Here is a 17464-nt window from a genome sequence, read left to right on the forward strand (position 1 = left end):
CCACTTCCGGTGAACTTTGAATAAACTAATGAAACAGGGTACGGCCAGCCAGCACCTGCCAACACATCTCTGTTACCATGGCAGGTGTTAGCCCTCAGTGTGAAGTGCCGACTGCCTGGGAACACCAGCCGGGTAACCAAGTTCAGAAAACACGCTATGCCCACACCACTCAGAGCAGACAGGGAGAACATATCACTGGCTGTTTCATGTTTAAACATCCCTTTCTACTTGTCAAATAGGACACACCAGCAGCAATCTGTGGCAGCGGTGCTCTGAGGTAGCAGAAGGGTGAAGGAGTGGAGTTTCCTCTATGCTGCGGAGAGTCAGTGGTCTCGGTTAAGTCTTCTCTCCCCTTTACTTTTTGCTCTGTTACAGTGGGTGTTCTGGCTTTTCTTTGGCAAAGTCGTACATATTTCTGGAGAGGAGGAGGGAGAAGTGAGCACACACACACACACACACACATTTCCAGGGGTCATTAAGGGACACCATATGATGTGGAATGTGTGCCGAGTTTGGGGCTTGGGAAATGGGAACGGTGTGTTTTATGGGAGCAGATAGGACTTGCAGACTCCCAAACCAGCATGGACTTGCTGCCTGAGAGGAGGACAAATGCCAAAAAGAAGAAATATTGTGTGCGATAACAATAGCAATGTTGAGAGAGGGGAGAGTAAGCAAGTGAGGCCAAGAGAGGTAAAAGAAGTCAAGTAAAAGGGGATATTAATGACCAAGAGAGAGTTAACAGACCATGACCAAGTGTGAGGAGAGATGGGAGACGAGGAGATTTCTAAAATAGCATTTCCCAGCCGTGACCGAAGGGATATGCCATCTTATTATAATGTCAGCTCCATGGCCCTCTGCTGTGAGAGCAATCCCAGGTGAAATAAGCTAATCTTGGTTGTTCATAGTGGAACAACTTATTTCATCAGCGCTTTAGTGACCTTAAAATGAGCCTGAGAAGAAGTCTTTAAAAAAAATCTTTGAACCCACTGACTTAAGGCAATGAGGACACAACTAAATTAAACAGTACATGAACTCTGCCATCCGGATACTAAAGAATTGAGCATGACCCCTCCAGATGCCTTGCGCACAGACTAGGGCCGGGGTACAAAACGCCTTTCCAAGTCTCACTGTAAAATCAAACAAATACATACGTTTACCGTGAATTTCCTCCGATGCATTTTATAGTAGACCTGCGCGCATGGAGCTTGGAACCTCAAAGCATGAGCCCGAGCCACATCTTGATCATGTTAGCTAGTTTCTTTGCTTTGGAAAGACTCAGTCTGGAAGGGTATTGTGTGTCATGAGGACGAAGCAGTCAAAATAGCTATATTTCAATGGAGAGAGCTGAAGGTATGGGTGGAAAGTATTAAGAGGTTCATTGTAGGGAGAGGGCCTGAGCTCCTCAAGGTCTTCCAGCTCCCAGGCCTTTTGGCTGACGGGCCTGGTTTGTGCGGCATGGGAAGAGCCATCTCCAAATCACTGCTAACTGAGCCACCGCTCTATTACTGACTGCACACCCTCAAAAGGCGGTTTCACACTGACCAGATCGGAGTCTGACCAGGCCTGGAAAATGGCTCTGAATCACTGACTGGGCACTAATACGAATCTGGACTAAGTATTGAATATGGACAATGAACTGTACAATGTGGTAGAAATGTCGGATCAAAATTAGATTGCACAAAACCCAGCTCAAGAGCACTTAAGATGTAGGCAACTCAAAACAACAAGACTGAAGGTCTGTCAAAGAGGATGATATGGGTTTTTAAATAAATTCCCACACTGGCTTTTGACCCAGGAGCAAGAGAGAGGGAGACTTTCCACATTATATCATTTGAGCCTGTGGGTCTGGCAGGGCCAAACCAGTCATTTTGTTTATCCCTTAAATGAACGACTATTACATTTACTGGACTGCCGCAGACAGCGGGACAAAATACAGTTTCTCTCCATTTCTACAGCAATTTCTGTCTATTCCCTTTGTCAACAAGAGACTTGACTGTATATTTAGATCCCTGTGTCGCCGCTGGTTACCACCGGGGTGGAAGGCTCCGGATGGAGGGAACAGGAAACCCAGAGCTATCGCGTTAATGATCACATGTACTAAGAGACACACACGGACACTCCTCTATAAAGAACCACCAGGCTCAAAGAGATAAGAACTGACTCATATGGATATCGTGGTCAATCTCGGCATGGATGTCCGCTGTTGAAAGACGCAGGAGCCGACTGTGACTCATAGATGTATATGAAGTCCTAATTGAATGTGCGTCCGTGTTTGGATGTGCGTCCATAGACCAACAAGCTGAGCGTGTGTGTACACACACTCCGTCTGCTCATGAACTTATCACCCATTTAATGCAAGCCGATGGGAAAGCACGTAGGTATTCCTGGAAACGCTGGAGATCAAGCGAACAACCACTGAATTAAAAAGCAGACTGAATTCTTTCTGACATGTACTTGAAGCCAAGAACAGCACTGACAATCAAAATCAATGGATCAGAGAATAATACTATTTACTAGACTCTGATGGTTCCAATTGTGCCATTTCCCCCCCTTACCTCAGCATATAGACCGGCACATATTGAATCTTAGGAAGTCACAACGGAGAAAGCCAACTCAGATGGAACAGGATGAAGATTGAGAGGTCACAATGCTCTGAGAGTTATTCCTCGGAGCAATCCTTTCATGAAATGTCACATCGCCCCTTTAGTAGCAAAAGATCTAAGGCGAGAGAGGGCTGTGTGACTTGTGTAATTCTGGCCACAGTCGTCCCCTGTAAATCTAAAATAGCTGGTCTGTCAGAGAGCTCAGTAGTAGGGTGAGTCAAGAGAAGGAGAGAAGAGGTTTGTGACAATTGTGCCCCAAACACTTGTAGGGCCGAATGACCCTGAAACAATATACAAAAAAATGCTAAATGTAAATGCATGTGGACATTCCTGCCATAGCTGCCTTGCGTGAATGCCCCAGTGTCTGTAAAAGGCTCAGCATCAGCAGTAGTTCTAGCCACAGAGCCAGGGCAGGCAGGCAGGGCTCACTCAGGGCTAGCCCTCTGTCAGTCTGCAGGCAGTCAGGGTGACCAGGGGCACCAAGGTTTGACCTCACTCTCCACCTAACCTTTGAATATAGGGCCTACTTTAGGATTGGAAGTGGAGGATTCTGGGTAGTCAGAGAGTTGACAGAAAGAGTAGCGCAAGCACACATAAGGGGTCTGTTTCACAGAGATTAAGCAGGGACCTGGACTAGATTGCATTTTTAAGTAGGATGAATGATAATTTAGATTTGTAGACATATTCCTGGACAGCAGTTCATATGATTTAAAAAGGTTCCACTCAGACTCGATAGTCCTGGCCTGATGTCTGAAATCCCAGTTACGTCAATGCTAATGAAATAACATTTTTAGTTCTCTGTTACTCTTGGATTTATTCAATATGGGTTAGTAAAACAAACCATAAAAGTGAAATATTTTCCCTATCGTCAGGCAGCTATGCCCCCCTAAATTGCTGTGCAATGAGAGTACAATCAGCTTGCTCTTCAAATGCAGATATGGAAAGGTAGACTCGTTTCAAAGGCAACCTTCATGTGCTATACATTGTAGGGCCCAAGGGAACCTACACTGGTCAAAACCTGTAATTCAACCGCTCAGCAGCCAGCACTTCCCAACGAAGACGACAGGAGCATATAACAAAAATAATCCATTATTTCACTCAGTGGATGAATACTTGTGTCTAGTCTTCACACCAAGACACACACACACACAATCATTGTAGAGGCAGACCATTGGCCACAGGTGGGAAATTAAGTATACACTCAGTCAGGGGTGACCATTTGCAATGATGATACTGAAACATGGGGCATTTGTTTTATTGTGCGTTGTGACCAAAACAGGCAATGCTAATTTTTTAAAAACACAGTACTTCAGCATAGCCATTTCTGGGTAACGGAACCCCATTTCCCTGTCCACTACCCACCGTTCGTGCAAAAAAGGAGACAATATTCTATTTCATGTCAGGGTTGTTTTCATTAGTTGGCCCCACTGTCTGAAAACATCATTTTTACAGAGACCCGCATTTGTTCCTAATTTGACATCTGGAACATAAAGTTCTTTATGCTTCAGATTTATTAAAAGATAAAACAAAATATTTTAACGTTGCATTCATGACAAAAATCGGGTACGAAGAACATGGGGATTATTTCGCCTGTGGTTAATTCATCCTCTCCAGTTAATTGCATGATTAAAAGGTTTTCTACTCAACCACAACCTTCAAATAATGCCACATGGGTCACATAGGGCAAGACACTGAGGATGAGAGACAACAACACATTCCCAGGCAGTGTTGTCGGCATTTGAATTTTATGGCTATAGGACTGAGTGAGGACATAATCCAAGAGAAAACAGAAGAATACGTAATAAGAGAATGAGGAGATAGGAGGCTATAAACTGACAAGGAAAGGGGAAATGTAAAAAAGGTGTGAGGACAGATAATCCACAACACGTTTAGCTGAAGGAGAGGAGAGAAAACAGTGGAGAGGAAGACAAGTGTTGTTGGCAAGGTGGAGACGGCGGCCTTGCCCCCGAGAACCATAAGCGGTATATAAACACACTATTCAATTTCATAGAGCCGGTTTAATGGAGCGGCCAATGCTGAAAATCACCCCGTTTATTTGAGAAAATTGTCTCTGAACAAACAGCCCATAACAGACTGTTGCTCACTTCATTTGAAGCGCCCCTGGTGCCAAGAAAATAATAATATATGCCACCGATTCCAATTGGGCTCCCTATTAAATTACCGGCCTGTGACCACAATTTTCATCTTGTGCCTTAACTGTCAGTTATAAGATTTACTTGGCAGCGCCAGGCCTCGCAGAGCTTACCAACTGTGTCATGTGCTTCACCAGAGGGGCTTTCAAATTGCATGATAAAACAGGCAATATAAAAATCAATCCGGTATCGAGTCACCAGCGGCTTGCCACGTCCACAACAAAACAGTATGTGGCACGTTTGAAGTGGGCCATTTAAAATGCATGGCATTGGCACATCTCGGGAGGTGACAAAATACAGTGTCTTCAGAAAGTATTCATACTGCTCGACTTAATCCACATTTTGTTGTGTTAGATATCTCTATCTATAGATATTATTATTTATTTCCGCCCGTCACCCATCTGCACACAATGCCCCATAATGACAGTGAAAACAAGTTGTTTTCAGACATTTTTGCAAAGGTATTAAAGATGACATACAGAAATCTAATTTACATAAGTATTCACACCCCTGAGTCAATACTTTGTCTAAGCACCTTTGGCAGTGATTACAGCTGTAAGTCTTTCTATGTAAGACTAAGAGCTTTTCACACCTGGATTGTGCAACATTTGCCCATTATTGGTTGTTGATCATTGCTAGAGAGACATTTTCAGGTCTTGCCATTGATTTTTTTCCCCTCTAGGATTTTGCCAGTGCTCAGCTCTATTCCGTACATTTTTTCTCCTGAAAAAACTCCCCAGTCCTTAACGATTACAGGCATATCCATAACATGATGCAGCCACCACTGTACTTGAAAATATGGAGTGGTACTCAGTAATTTGTTATATTGGATTTACCCAAAACATAACATTTTGTATACAGGACAAAAAGTGAATTGCATTGCAACATTTTTTGCAGTATTATAGTAGTGCCTTGTTGCAAACAGGATGCATGTTCTGGAATATTTGTATTCTGTACAGGCATTCTTTTCCCTCTGCCAATTAGGTTAGTATTGTGGAGTAACTACAATGTTGTTGAGTCATCTTCATTTTTCTCCTATCACAGCCATTAAACTCCATAACTGTTTTAAAGTCATCATTGGCCTTATTGTGAAATCCCTGAATGGTTTCCTTCCTCTCAGGCAACTGAGTAAGGAAGGAGGCCTGTACATTTGTAGTGACTGGGTGTATTAATATTTAGGCTTGCCATAACAAATGGGCTGAATACTTATTGACTGAATACATTCAAAAATAAACATATCCAGGTGTTAGAATGGCCAAGTCAAAGTCCAGACCTGAATCCAATCGAGAATCTGTGGAAAGAACTGAAAACTGCTGTTCACAAATGCTCTCCATCCAACCTCACTGAGCTCGAGCTGTTTTGCAAGGAGGAATGGGAAAAAATGTCAGTCTCTCGATGTGCAAAACTGATAGAGACATACCCCAAGCGACTTACAGCTGTAATCGCAGCAAAAGGTGGCGCTACAAAGTATTAACTTAAGGGGGCTGAATAATTTTGCACGCCCAATTTTTCAGTTTCTGATTTGTTAAAAAAGTTTGAAATATCCAATAAATGTCGTTCCACTTCATGATTGTGTCCCACTTGTTGTTGATTCTTCACAAAAAAATACAGTTTTAGATCTTTATGTTTGAAGCCTGAAATGTGGCAAAAGGTCGCAAAGTTCAAGGGGGCCGAATACTTTCGCAAGGCACTGTATATATATATATATATCTTTTTTTTTACTAGGCAAGTCAGTTAAGAAGAACAAATTCTTATTTACAATGACAGCCTAGGAACAGTGGGTTAACTGCATGTTCAGGGGCAGAACGACAGATTTGTACCTTGTCAGCTCAGGGGTTTGAACTTGCAACCTTCCGGTTACTAGTCCAACGCTCTAACCACTAGGCTACCCTGCCGCCCCATATGTGGACAAAATATACAGGCCTCGCTTACCTCCTTTCCCCCCATTCCTCTAGGCTTGAATGGACCATAACTTTAAACTCAAGACATCATTAGAATACTTTGAAAGGCTAACAAAACAGTTTCTCTCCTCCATTACATAATAACACGAGTGAGTGCTACGGTTAATTTAATCGTGCGGCAAAGTAGAAATACAGCCCTAATGAAATCATACCAGCTGTGGGAGAATAAAGTTGGAATTCAATCAATCAGGAACGGCAGAAACTGCACTATAGAGAAAAATAACATGGTTTCTGTGCCACATTGAAGGGAAATTTAAGTGCTAAATTACACAGTCTACTGCAGGGATCATCAAATATACTGAACAAAAATATAAAAACGCAACATGCAACAATTTCAAAGATTTTACCGAGTTACAGTTCAAATATGGAAATCAGTCAATTGAAATAAATGAATTAGGCCCTAATCTATGGTTTTCACATGACTGGGCAGGGGTGCAGCCATTGTTGTGCCTGGGAGGGGATAGGCCCACCCACTGGGGAGCCAGGCCCAGCCAATCAACAAGAGTTTTATTAGACAGAAATAATCCTCAGCCATGTTTTTTGTTCCGCCTGAGGAAGTCTGACCAGAGACCACTATGATGACACACCAAATGTGTTTGAGGGATCGCGGGAAAAGAGCAGGAATAGGATTTTGTAGCCTACTGTCCAAGCCATGTCTTCCAATAGTGCAACTGCTGTCGGCATCCAAAGATTATCCAAACAAAATAAAAACGCTAAGGGCAAGGACAACAGCAGTGATGTAGCCTACGGGCTACATATTATTGATATCTACATAGCGCATTGATGTAAATCACACTGCTGCCCTCTCATTTAGCCATTTGCGCCTTACTTATTGTGGCAATTGTGGATGGCTGTTCACAATTGGATATGTATAACTCAAATGGTTGAATTGAAGAAGTTTAAGCTGCATATCAATAATTTTTGAGACCAGTGGACAGCCTGTGAAAAATGCGCTCTTGCCTCAGCTGCATTGTGCGGATCCCAGCCTATGGAATAAAAAAGTTTAAAAGATTTGGCATGGGTTCTCAGATCCGCAAAACCTTGTACAGTTGCACCACTGAGAGCATCTTGACTGGCTTCATTACCGCTTGGTATGGCAACTGCTTGGCATCCGACCGCAAGGCGCTACAGAGGGTAGTGCGTATGACCCAGTACATCACTGGGGCCAGGCTCCCTGCCATCCAGGACCTCTATACCAAGAAGGCCCTATACATTTTCAAAGACTCCAGCCGCTCAAGACAGACTTTTCTCTCTGCTACCGCATGGCAAGTGGCACCGATGCACCAAGTCTGGAACCAACAGGACCCTAAACAACTTCTACCCCAAGCCATAATACTAAGCACTAGTTAACCAAATAGCTGCACGGACCCTAATTGACTCGTTACATATGCTGCTGCTACCAGCATTTATTAATTATCCTGCTGCCTAGACACTTTACCCCTACCTATATGTACATATTTACCTTGGAACCCCTGCACATCTACTCGGTACTGTTACCCTGTTTATATAAGTTTATATAAGTTATTATTACTCATTGTGCATTTATTCCTTGTGCTATAATCGTTTCTATATTTTTCTCTGCATTGTTGGGAAGGGCCTGTAAGTAAGCATTTCACAGTTAGTCTACAAAGGTTGTTTACAAAGCATGTGACAAACACAATTTTATTTTGATGTTTGAGGGAGTCATGTCTAATGTCTTAAGGGGAAAGCAATCTAAAAGTAACTGAAAGTAATCAGATTACGTTACTGAGTTTGGGTAATCAAAAACTTAAGTTACTACTAATAATTTTGGACAAGTAACTAAAGTATTACATTTAGAAAGTAACCTACCCAGCCCTGAGTGTGTGTGTGTGTACGCAAATTTATATAGCCTATCATGTGTCTTACCTTGCAAACAGTCTCAGTGTCCCAAGGCAAGATGGTCTGTAGATCTATGAGCTCGCAGGACACACCCAGCTTCTCCTGAGCCATGTTGGCCACTTCCGTCAGCACATGGATCTGCAAGGCAGGAGTCAGCGATCAAGGCCATGTATTCCATTCTAATCCAGAATGGATTTTAGAACACATCATAATACCATCAAGAACCCCTTTTAGAGTCAGCAGAAAACCACTGCACAGCACCCCTTATTAACTTTCAAGTCAGTTTGGACTAACGGAGAAAGTTGCTTGGATAGACTCCATGTTTATTGGCAGATTAGACTGCTGTGCCTGTGAATCACCGGCAATCCAACAGCAGGACATACTGGCTCCATCGTTATCCCTAAACTGTGCATCAGGGCTTTGAGTTAGTCTATGAATGTGTGTGAGGGTTAATGAATAAAATCTATTACAGTTTGGGTCTTGAGTGATAGTCATGAGTCATAAATCAGACAGGCAATTGATAAAAGAAAAGAACACAGCAATCTACAGGCTTCTAGCCCATATAGACACAAGTCTACAATAGGCATATTAAAAAGATAAATATTCTATTCTGGTGTTAGTCAACCTTGCTAGAGATGACTACTAATATACTGAATATTGCTGAAGCAATGATATAGCCGAGTACTTCTGTCAAGATATGAACAGGTTTAAAGTGCGCAATAAAATGCCAACGGTCCTCTGAAACTTCACAATATAACAGTAGGGATTTCCAGGACTGGCAAAATGAACCCCTCTGTTACGCTCATTTGCAGGCCTTCACGGCAGGATCCAGGCGCGGTTCCGACCGCTCCACTTGCTGGGAGTTGTTTTCTTTTCACTCATCCATGGAAGGCTGATGGATTACCGGAGTAATGGGGTGGCATTTTAAAAAGCCCCGATTTCCACTACTTGGGTGGATTTTTCATCTTTGCATAATAACGGCTTTGATCGAGTTGATTTCCCAGTTATTCCAGGCCCTCAGGCTTAGACCCCCTCTGCTCTTCAGCTGTACCTACATTAGTCTCCTTCTCTGGGTGGGTTAAGCCCATTAAGTGGGCTAGCGTAATCTTTGTAAGGGGCAACGACACCAAGAGCGCTATAGAGACCATAATCCTCTCCTGAGGAAAATAAATCAGGGGGACAGGAGTTGAAGACAATGGAAGGCCTTGTGTAGACGTGGACTGTTAACACTGTGGAGCAGCATCGGTCCAACGGAGACGTCAGTGTAGACACGATAAACCACCAACCCCTGGTGAGAAAGCCCCTGTTGAGAGGCGTGGGCTTGTGATGGAGCTAGGAGGTAATCCATGGCTCGTCCATGTCGGCTTAAAAATGTCAAAGACCCAAGATGTAATGCGGATGTCCCTACTCTGCCCGCCTCCATACCATAAATAATGACTTCTGGCTAAGGTCATGACTCATGCACAATCATAAATAGATATATAGCTCCATCTCCTCTATGGCTCGAGTACGTAGAATCAACACATGGCTCATTCTTCCACGTCTCACCTGTGTTCCCCACGCGACCAGAGTGACGTCACTTCCTTCCTGTATTACCTCGGCCTGCGAAAGTGGGATGGTGTAGGCCTCTGTAGGGACCTGCTCCACTGCAAAGCAAACAGAGAAAAAACAAAACACAACCTCTGTCTCAATTGGTTCAAAACCTGTACTCTCATCTCCTCCCCTTCATCCGCACTGATTGTAAATTAGTTGACAGGTGAAACGCTATGATGGAAGCTAATCTTGCAGATCAGTGCAGTGAAGGAGAATATATATATATATATATATATATATATATATTTTTTTTAGAAAGAGCCCAAGTATCTTATCAGTACGGCCAGCCTGACCTGGTGCACATACACAACTACACACGCTAGGAATATAATTGGGGGTCAAAATCCGAACACACATTAATCACTCTGTTATGGCCAACTGTGGTTTCTCTGTCAAAGGATGGTCCATAACCACCCGTAGAGCTCAATGATGGAGTGGATGACAAGGGAAATAACCGGCACACTCACAAATGAAAGCCTACAATCTGTGCTTCCAGTTAGGAACAAAGTCTCTGGCCCATTTGAGATGCTTTTCCCAGACCTCATCAATCACAAGGAGCCTTGTGTGCGCGCCTCTCTATGGTCCTCTGCTGCTATGTTTGTAGAGCATGACGCTTGCAACACCAGGGGTAGTGTGTTCGATTCCCGGGACCACAAATACCTAACATTTATGCACGCATGACTAAGTCGCTTTGGAAAACAACGTCTGCTGAATGGCATATTATTATTAATAAGAAAATAAATCTATGCGCTAACAATATCTAGTGAACAACTATAGGCCAGTCACCCTGATCAATGTAGACAACAAAACATTTGCGGGACAGGATATAGTTCAAAATGTGTTCCACACACAAGGGACATTATATTCATGCATCCGACCCTTTGGCACCCTATTTGTAGTAATCTTTGAGTTCCTAAACACTTGGTGGCAACAAAAAAAAACCTGAGGCACCAACAGCCTATTATGTAGTTATTTGGTAACAACATTACACAGGTATTTGGCGCTCACCATACACAGCTTTGACCCTGACAAGCAAGATAAGACCTTCAGAAGGTGTGTGTGGGTGTTCAGTGGGGAGACTGGTGCTCTTTAAAAATAAAAACGTCTCTTGCAAGGTAACACATGAACTGCAACAGCCACTGGGCGTACTATTGATACTCGAGGGAGACATTACGGTTTCCGACTGTACTCTTCCTGGAACAGTCGGGATGACTTCCACCCATTCCCCCTCTAGAGGTTAAGAAACAGGCTGCCGACTTCAATTTCAAACGAGTCAAAAGAGCTACCTCTTGCAAGCCTTTTCCCAACCCAATCCTGAAGTCAGTGTGTGTGCTGGTACATGGTTCAAATGAATCATAGATTCACCTATAGGCCACATGGGACATTTATTTACAATTAAATGGCTTCCAAATTTAAGTGATGTCAGGGATGAGAGGCTGCTTATGTTGGTTAATCAGTATCTCTCAGAGCAAGTCATCTAATCCTCAGGGTTATTTAGAAAGATGTGGAATTGGAAAAAGAAAATGCACTCTTTCAAAATACCAACTCCAATGATGGAAATTTCAAATGATTTCTCTCTCGGAACATCTTGAGATACTTCTAATACGTAAGCATACAGTAAACTACTAAGTTAACCTTACACAGAAAGCCACAACAGGCATCAAATAAAATCCCACCCCTGCCACCAATGAACAAAACAGTGAACTACTGTTGACTGGATTCAGGGATCTTTATATAGTGGAATTTCATCAACCTCCTCTGGTGTACATAGCTTCCCCGTTTCAGACCGTGACACAGCAGTAATTTTATAGTAGTAGTGACCGATCTTACTCAAGAAGACCAATGTCAGGCGGTGATTGCCTTTTTTCAGTCCCCAACTCACTTAAAGGAAGTCCACTCAACATCCAGCTGTGAGATCATAAGCTCACGTGACAATGGTGATGTATAACAGTCTTCATAAAAAAATATTCTCTTAATATTGGGAATCTCTGTCACTAACTAGCCTACATTTAACAACGGTCCTGATAAAGCCAGCGCTTGTGGTTCCATCCCCTCTGGCTTGGTAAGAAAAGAAAATGACTGTTTCAATGAAAAACATTACATGACATCATCTAAACAAGCATCGCTCAGAGGGATTAGGAGCCGGCACGAGGTAGTGCTTTCTGCGCTTTTCGGAAATTAAAGTAATTCCCTAACTGCTACCAGTTCTGAGAGCCCTGTGGGAAACAGACAAGGGATTGTTGACACCAAGTTCGGGGGGGAAAAGGAACAAAATGGGGTCATTTCGCTCTGGGGAAACATAGCTAGGAGATATTTTCAGAAAAGGAGAGAAATCTGCATTAGGTGGTATGCCATGGAACTATTTCAGTCAGACAAGAGTTACTTCTCCTCAAAGAGACGCACCGAATCTCTCCCTCTCTGACGTGGTTTCATTAAGTCATAGACACTGTACACAATTTGGACCTGCATATCCCACTGTACTTCCAAGTAACTGGGTTTAGTCCATCTGAAAATGAAACAAACCTCACAGAAAGACCTAGGGTTTTGATGAGGGATATATAAAACTGAGGTGCTATTCCATTCACATTTTGAGAGACTGAGACAGTAAGTGTCATGGCTCATATGACTTTTACTCTGCAGTAGGAAAAAAAGGCTGCTCTTGAATTCCTGAGAAGCATCAAACACAATTTGACATCCAAAATAAAAGATAACGAGTGGAAAAATACATGTGGCAACTGCTTTTCTGTGCCAAGAACATTGCAAAACTGAAACATATCCTTGCAGGCCCTAAAGAGGTAGAATTCAACTTGATTGTTAAACTATATTACTGTGACTAACAGTTCACCTCACTATATTACTGTCAGACTAGAGCTGGGTTATCCCAAAAGGCTGCCCGCAGGCCAAATTCGGCCAGCGGGTGATTTTATTTGCCCCCCCCAAGTCCTTATAGCATAAAGACTGTAAAAATCACCAGGAAAAATCAGCTAAAAGTTATTTTAATTTAGGAAGTTTACTACTATACCCACCCATAAATAGAGGCATATGTGATCGTATCCCAATGTAATCAAGGTTTGGAATGATTCTGTTTTTGTCAAATACTATGTCTGTTTGGGATTCTTGTGGTCAATAGGCAGTGTACACATTATTTATAAGTATGTTCCCTCTCTCCGTACATCCGCTCAAGGAAAAATCAACCCAGGGTTGAATGTAAATGGAGACACCTGCAGTTTAGGCAATAATACACTTCAGACATGCATAGAAATGGCACAAAAAGGTGCGCACAAAAAAATATATATATATATTTTTTTTTAAAGAGTCAACACTGCCACATATCCTATATTCTGCCATTTGGAAGCATACACTCACACTAAGTTAATGACTACATTATAAACTGCACACTGATGACAGCATAGCTTTCCACATTTAGCAGAATGTTGCATAGTGTCACGAATTCCCTGACAGTGCCTCTTACTAGCACCTCACAACCCTTTCAAGTTGCACACTCCACTCTCCATCCAACCAGGAGTGGTGCCTGAAAGTATATGGGTACCATAAACTGACCTCTCAAACTCTCTCGGACCTGTGTGACCTGGCTCTTATTGGTTGCCAAGGAAGTAGCTATGGCAGTTGCTAGGGGGCCAAACACCCTTCTGACTCTCCAGGTCTCACACTACACAGTCTCCAAGCAATTGCAGAAAGGGGAACAAGCTCCTACACCTCAGCCCTGCCCAACAACTGGACTCCTCCATATCTCTGTGGACTTGTGGGATGGTGTGAGTGCACCAAGTGAGTTGTGACATCTGTATGTTGTTCCTCATAGTTAGTCGTATAACTGCTGCCTATTGTGCGTTGCTGGCCGATGTCAACCTTTGTCCTATCGTGACTATGTAAATGATATACGATGGTATTGCTCCCTATTTCCCCCCCGGCAATTAAAACATAAACATAACTCAGCTAAAACCACCATTGGGCTATGGCGCAAAATCACATGCTAAAACTGGACGAATCATGACGAAAGATAATATTGTTGAAAACCTGGGCAGAGAAATCAGGGAAATCTTTTCTAATATTAATTTATGGTGGAGCTTCATCATGGAATTGGTTTGTTTATGTGTGTGTGTGTGTGTCGCTTACCATGATGGAGCACAATTGCCCGAGCTGACAAGGTAAAAATCTCTCGTTCTGCCCCTGACCAAGGCAGTTAACCCACTGTTCCTAGGCCGTCATTGAAAATAAGAATTTGTTCTTAACTGACTTGCCTAGTTACATAAAATATAAAATATTTTAAATTAAAAAAAATGTAAGTGTCAGTCACACAGGCTGTCTTGCCATATTAATTCTGTGAGCTGCTCCACACAACTACCAGTTGAGCACTGCATGCTCTTACTACCAGACAGATTATTCCGCTAGGCTGTGTGTGGCATGCATGTCATAAATAATCTACATAATGACCTAACAGCTTCGGGAATTTGACAGTTGTTTGTTTTTTCATCAATTACATAGATTGAAAATAGCATTATTACTACAATATTACCCTCCAAGCTAATCATTAAGCTCGAGGCCCTGGGTCTGAACCCCGCCCTGTGCAACTGGGTCCTGGACTTCCTGATGGGCCACCCCCAGGTGGCGAAAGTAGGAAACATCACCTCCACTCTGCTGATCCTCAACACTGGGGCCCCACAAGGGCGCATGCTCAGCCCTCTCCTGAAATACCTCGTCACCCATGACTGCATGGCCAGCACGCCTCTAACTCAATCATCAAGTTATCAGAAGACACAACAGTAGTAGGCTTGATTACCAGCTATGACGAGACAGCCTGCGGGGAGGTGGCGAGGGCTCTGGGAGTGTGGTACCTGGGAAACAACCTCTCACTCAACGTCAACAAAACAAAGGAGATGATCGTGGACTACTTCTGGAAACAGCAGAGGGTGCACCCCCCTGTCTACATCGACAGGACCGCAGCAGAGAAGTTGGAATTCTTCAAGTTCCTTGGCATACACATCACAGACAAACTGAACTGGACCACAGACGGTGTGGTGAAGACGGCGCAACAGAGCCTCTTCAACCTCAGGAGGCTAAAGAAATTTGGCTTGTCACCTAAAACCCTCAAACTTTTACAGACACGATTGAAAGCATCCTGTCGGGCTGTATCACCGCAAGGTTCTCCAGAGGGTAGTGCGGTCAGCCCAATGCATTACCGGGGGCAAACTACCCTACCCGCTATCATCCAGAAGGCAAGGTCAGTACAGGTGCATCAAAGCTGGGACAGAGAGAGTGAAAAACAGCTTCTATCTCGAGGCCATCAGACTGTTAAACAGCCATCACTAGCACATTAGAGGCTGCTGCATATAGACATAGACTAGGAATCACTTGCCACTTTAAGGAATGGACGCTTGTCACTTTAATAATATTTACATATCTGGCATTACTCATCTCATATGCATATACTGTTTTCTATACTATTCTACGGTCTATCATTCACTTAATGTTTACATATCTTGCATTACTCATCTCATATGCATATACTGTTTTCTATACTATTCTACAGTATCTTAGTCCGTTCCTTTCTGATATCGCTCGTCCATTAGTATAAAGTCTTAATTCATTCCTACTTAGATTTGTTTGCGTTGCATTGAAGACGGAAGTTTACATACATTTAAACTCAGTTTCAAAAATCCTGACATTTAATCCGAATAAAAATGCCCTGTCTTAGGTCAGTTAGGATCACCACTTTATTTTAAGAATGTGAAATATCAGAATAATAGGAGAGAGAATTATTTATTTCAGCTTTTGTTTCTTTCATCACATTCCCAATGGGTCAGAAGTTTGCATACACTCAATTAGTATTTGGTAGCATTGCCTTTAAATTGCTTAACTTTGGTCAAAACGTTTCAGGTAGCCTTCCACAAGCTTCCCAGAATAAGTTGGGTGAATTCTGGCCCAGTCCTCCTGACAGAACTGGTGTAACTGAGTCAGGTGTGTTGGCCTCCTTGCTCATACACACTTTTTAAGTTCTGCCCAACAATTTTCTATAGGATTGAGGTCAGGGCTTTGTGATGGCCACTCCAATACCTTGACTTTGTTGTCCTTAAGCCATTTTGCCACAACTTTGGAAGTATGCTTGGGGTCATTGTCCATTTGGAAGACCCATTTGCGACCAAGCTTCAACTTTCTGACTGATGTCTTGAGATGTTGCTTCAATTTATCCAAATCAATTCCATCCTCATGAAGCCATCTATTTTGTGAAGTGCACCAGTCCCTCCTGCAGCAAAGCACCCCAACAACATGATGCTGCCACCCCCGTGATTCAAGGTTGGGATAGGGTTCTTCTGCTTGCAAGCGTCCCCCTTTTTCCTCCAAACATAACGATGGTCATTATGGGCACTTCTATTTTTGATTCATCAGACCAGAGGACATTTCTCCAAAAAGTATGATCTTTGACCCCATGTGCAAACCGTAGTCTTGCTTTTTTATGTCGGTTTTGGAGAAGTGGCTTCTTCCTTGCTGAGGGGCCTTTCAGGTTATGTCGATACAGGACTCGTTTTACTGTGGATATAGATACTTTTGTACCCGTTTCCTCCAGCATCTTCAAAAAGGTCATTTGCTGTTTGATTTGCACTTTTCGCACCAAAGTACGTTCATCTCTAGGAGAGAGAATGCGTCTCCTTCCTGAGCGGTATGACGGCTGCGTGGTCCCATGGTGTTTATACTTGCGTACTATTGCTTGTACAGATGACCGTGGTACCTTCAGGCATTTGGAAATTGCTCCCAAGGATGAACCAGACTTGTGGAGGTCTACAATTTTTGGCTGATTTCTTTTGTTTCTCATGATGTCAAGGTAGGCCTTGAAATACATCCAAAGGTACACCTCCAATTGACTCAAATTATGTCACTTAGCCTATCAGAAGATTCTAAAGCCATGACATAATTTTCTGGAATTTTCCAAGCTGTTTAAAGGCACAGTCAACTTTGTGTATGCAAACTTATGACCCACTGGAATTGTGATAGTGAATTATAAGTGAGAAAAATCTGTCTGTAAACAATTGTTGGAAAAATTGTGTGTCATCATGCACAAAGTAGATGTCCTAACCGACTTGCCAAAACTATAGTTTAACCTCTAGGGTAGAGGGCAACATTCGGAATTTTGGATGAAAAGCATGCCCAAATTAAACGGCCTGCTACTCGGACCCAGAAGATATGATATGCATATAACTGGTAGATTTGGATAGAAAACACTCTAAAGTTTCCAAAACTGTTAAAATAGTGTCTGAGTATAACAGAACTGATTTAGCAG

General features: G+C 42.8%; 1 protein-coding gene across 1 annotated transcript in view; it reads right to left on the minus strand.

Annotated features, from left to right (window-relative positions):
- The window catches only part of LOC112223149 (2-oxoisovalerate dehydrogenase subunit beta, mitochondrial), an 89121-nt gene that overhangs the window by 53897 nt on the left and 17760 nt on the right, over window positions 1-17464 (minus strand). Inside the window, exons 7-8 of the mRNA XM_024386155.2 lie at window positions 10126-10223; window positions 8605-8715 (exon numbers count right to left, since the gene is read on the minus strand). Of these exons, the coding sequence (XP_024241923.1) occupies window positions 8605-8715; window positions 10126-10223 (209 nt within the window). The remainder of the gene's footprint in view (window positions 1-8604; window positions 8716-10125; window positions 10224-17464) is intronic.

Source organism: Oncorhynchus tshawytscha, linkage group LG23 (assembly GCF_018296145.1).
Source record: "Oncorhynchus tshawytscha isolate Ot180627B linkage group LG23, Otsh_v2.0, whole genome shotgun sequence".
In the NCBI taxonomy this organism is placed as follows: domain Eukaryota; kingdom Metazoa; phylum Chordata; class Actinopteri; order Salmoniformes; family Salmonidae; genus Oncorhynchus; species Oncorhynchus tshawytscha.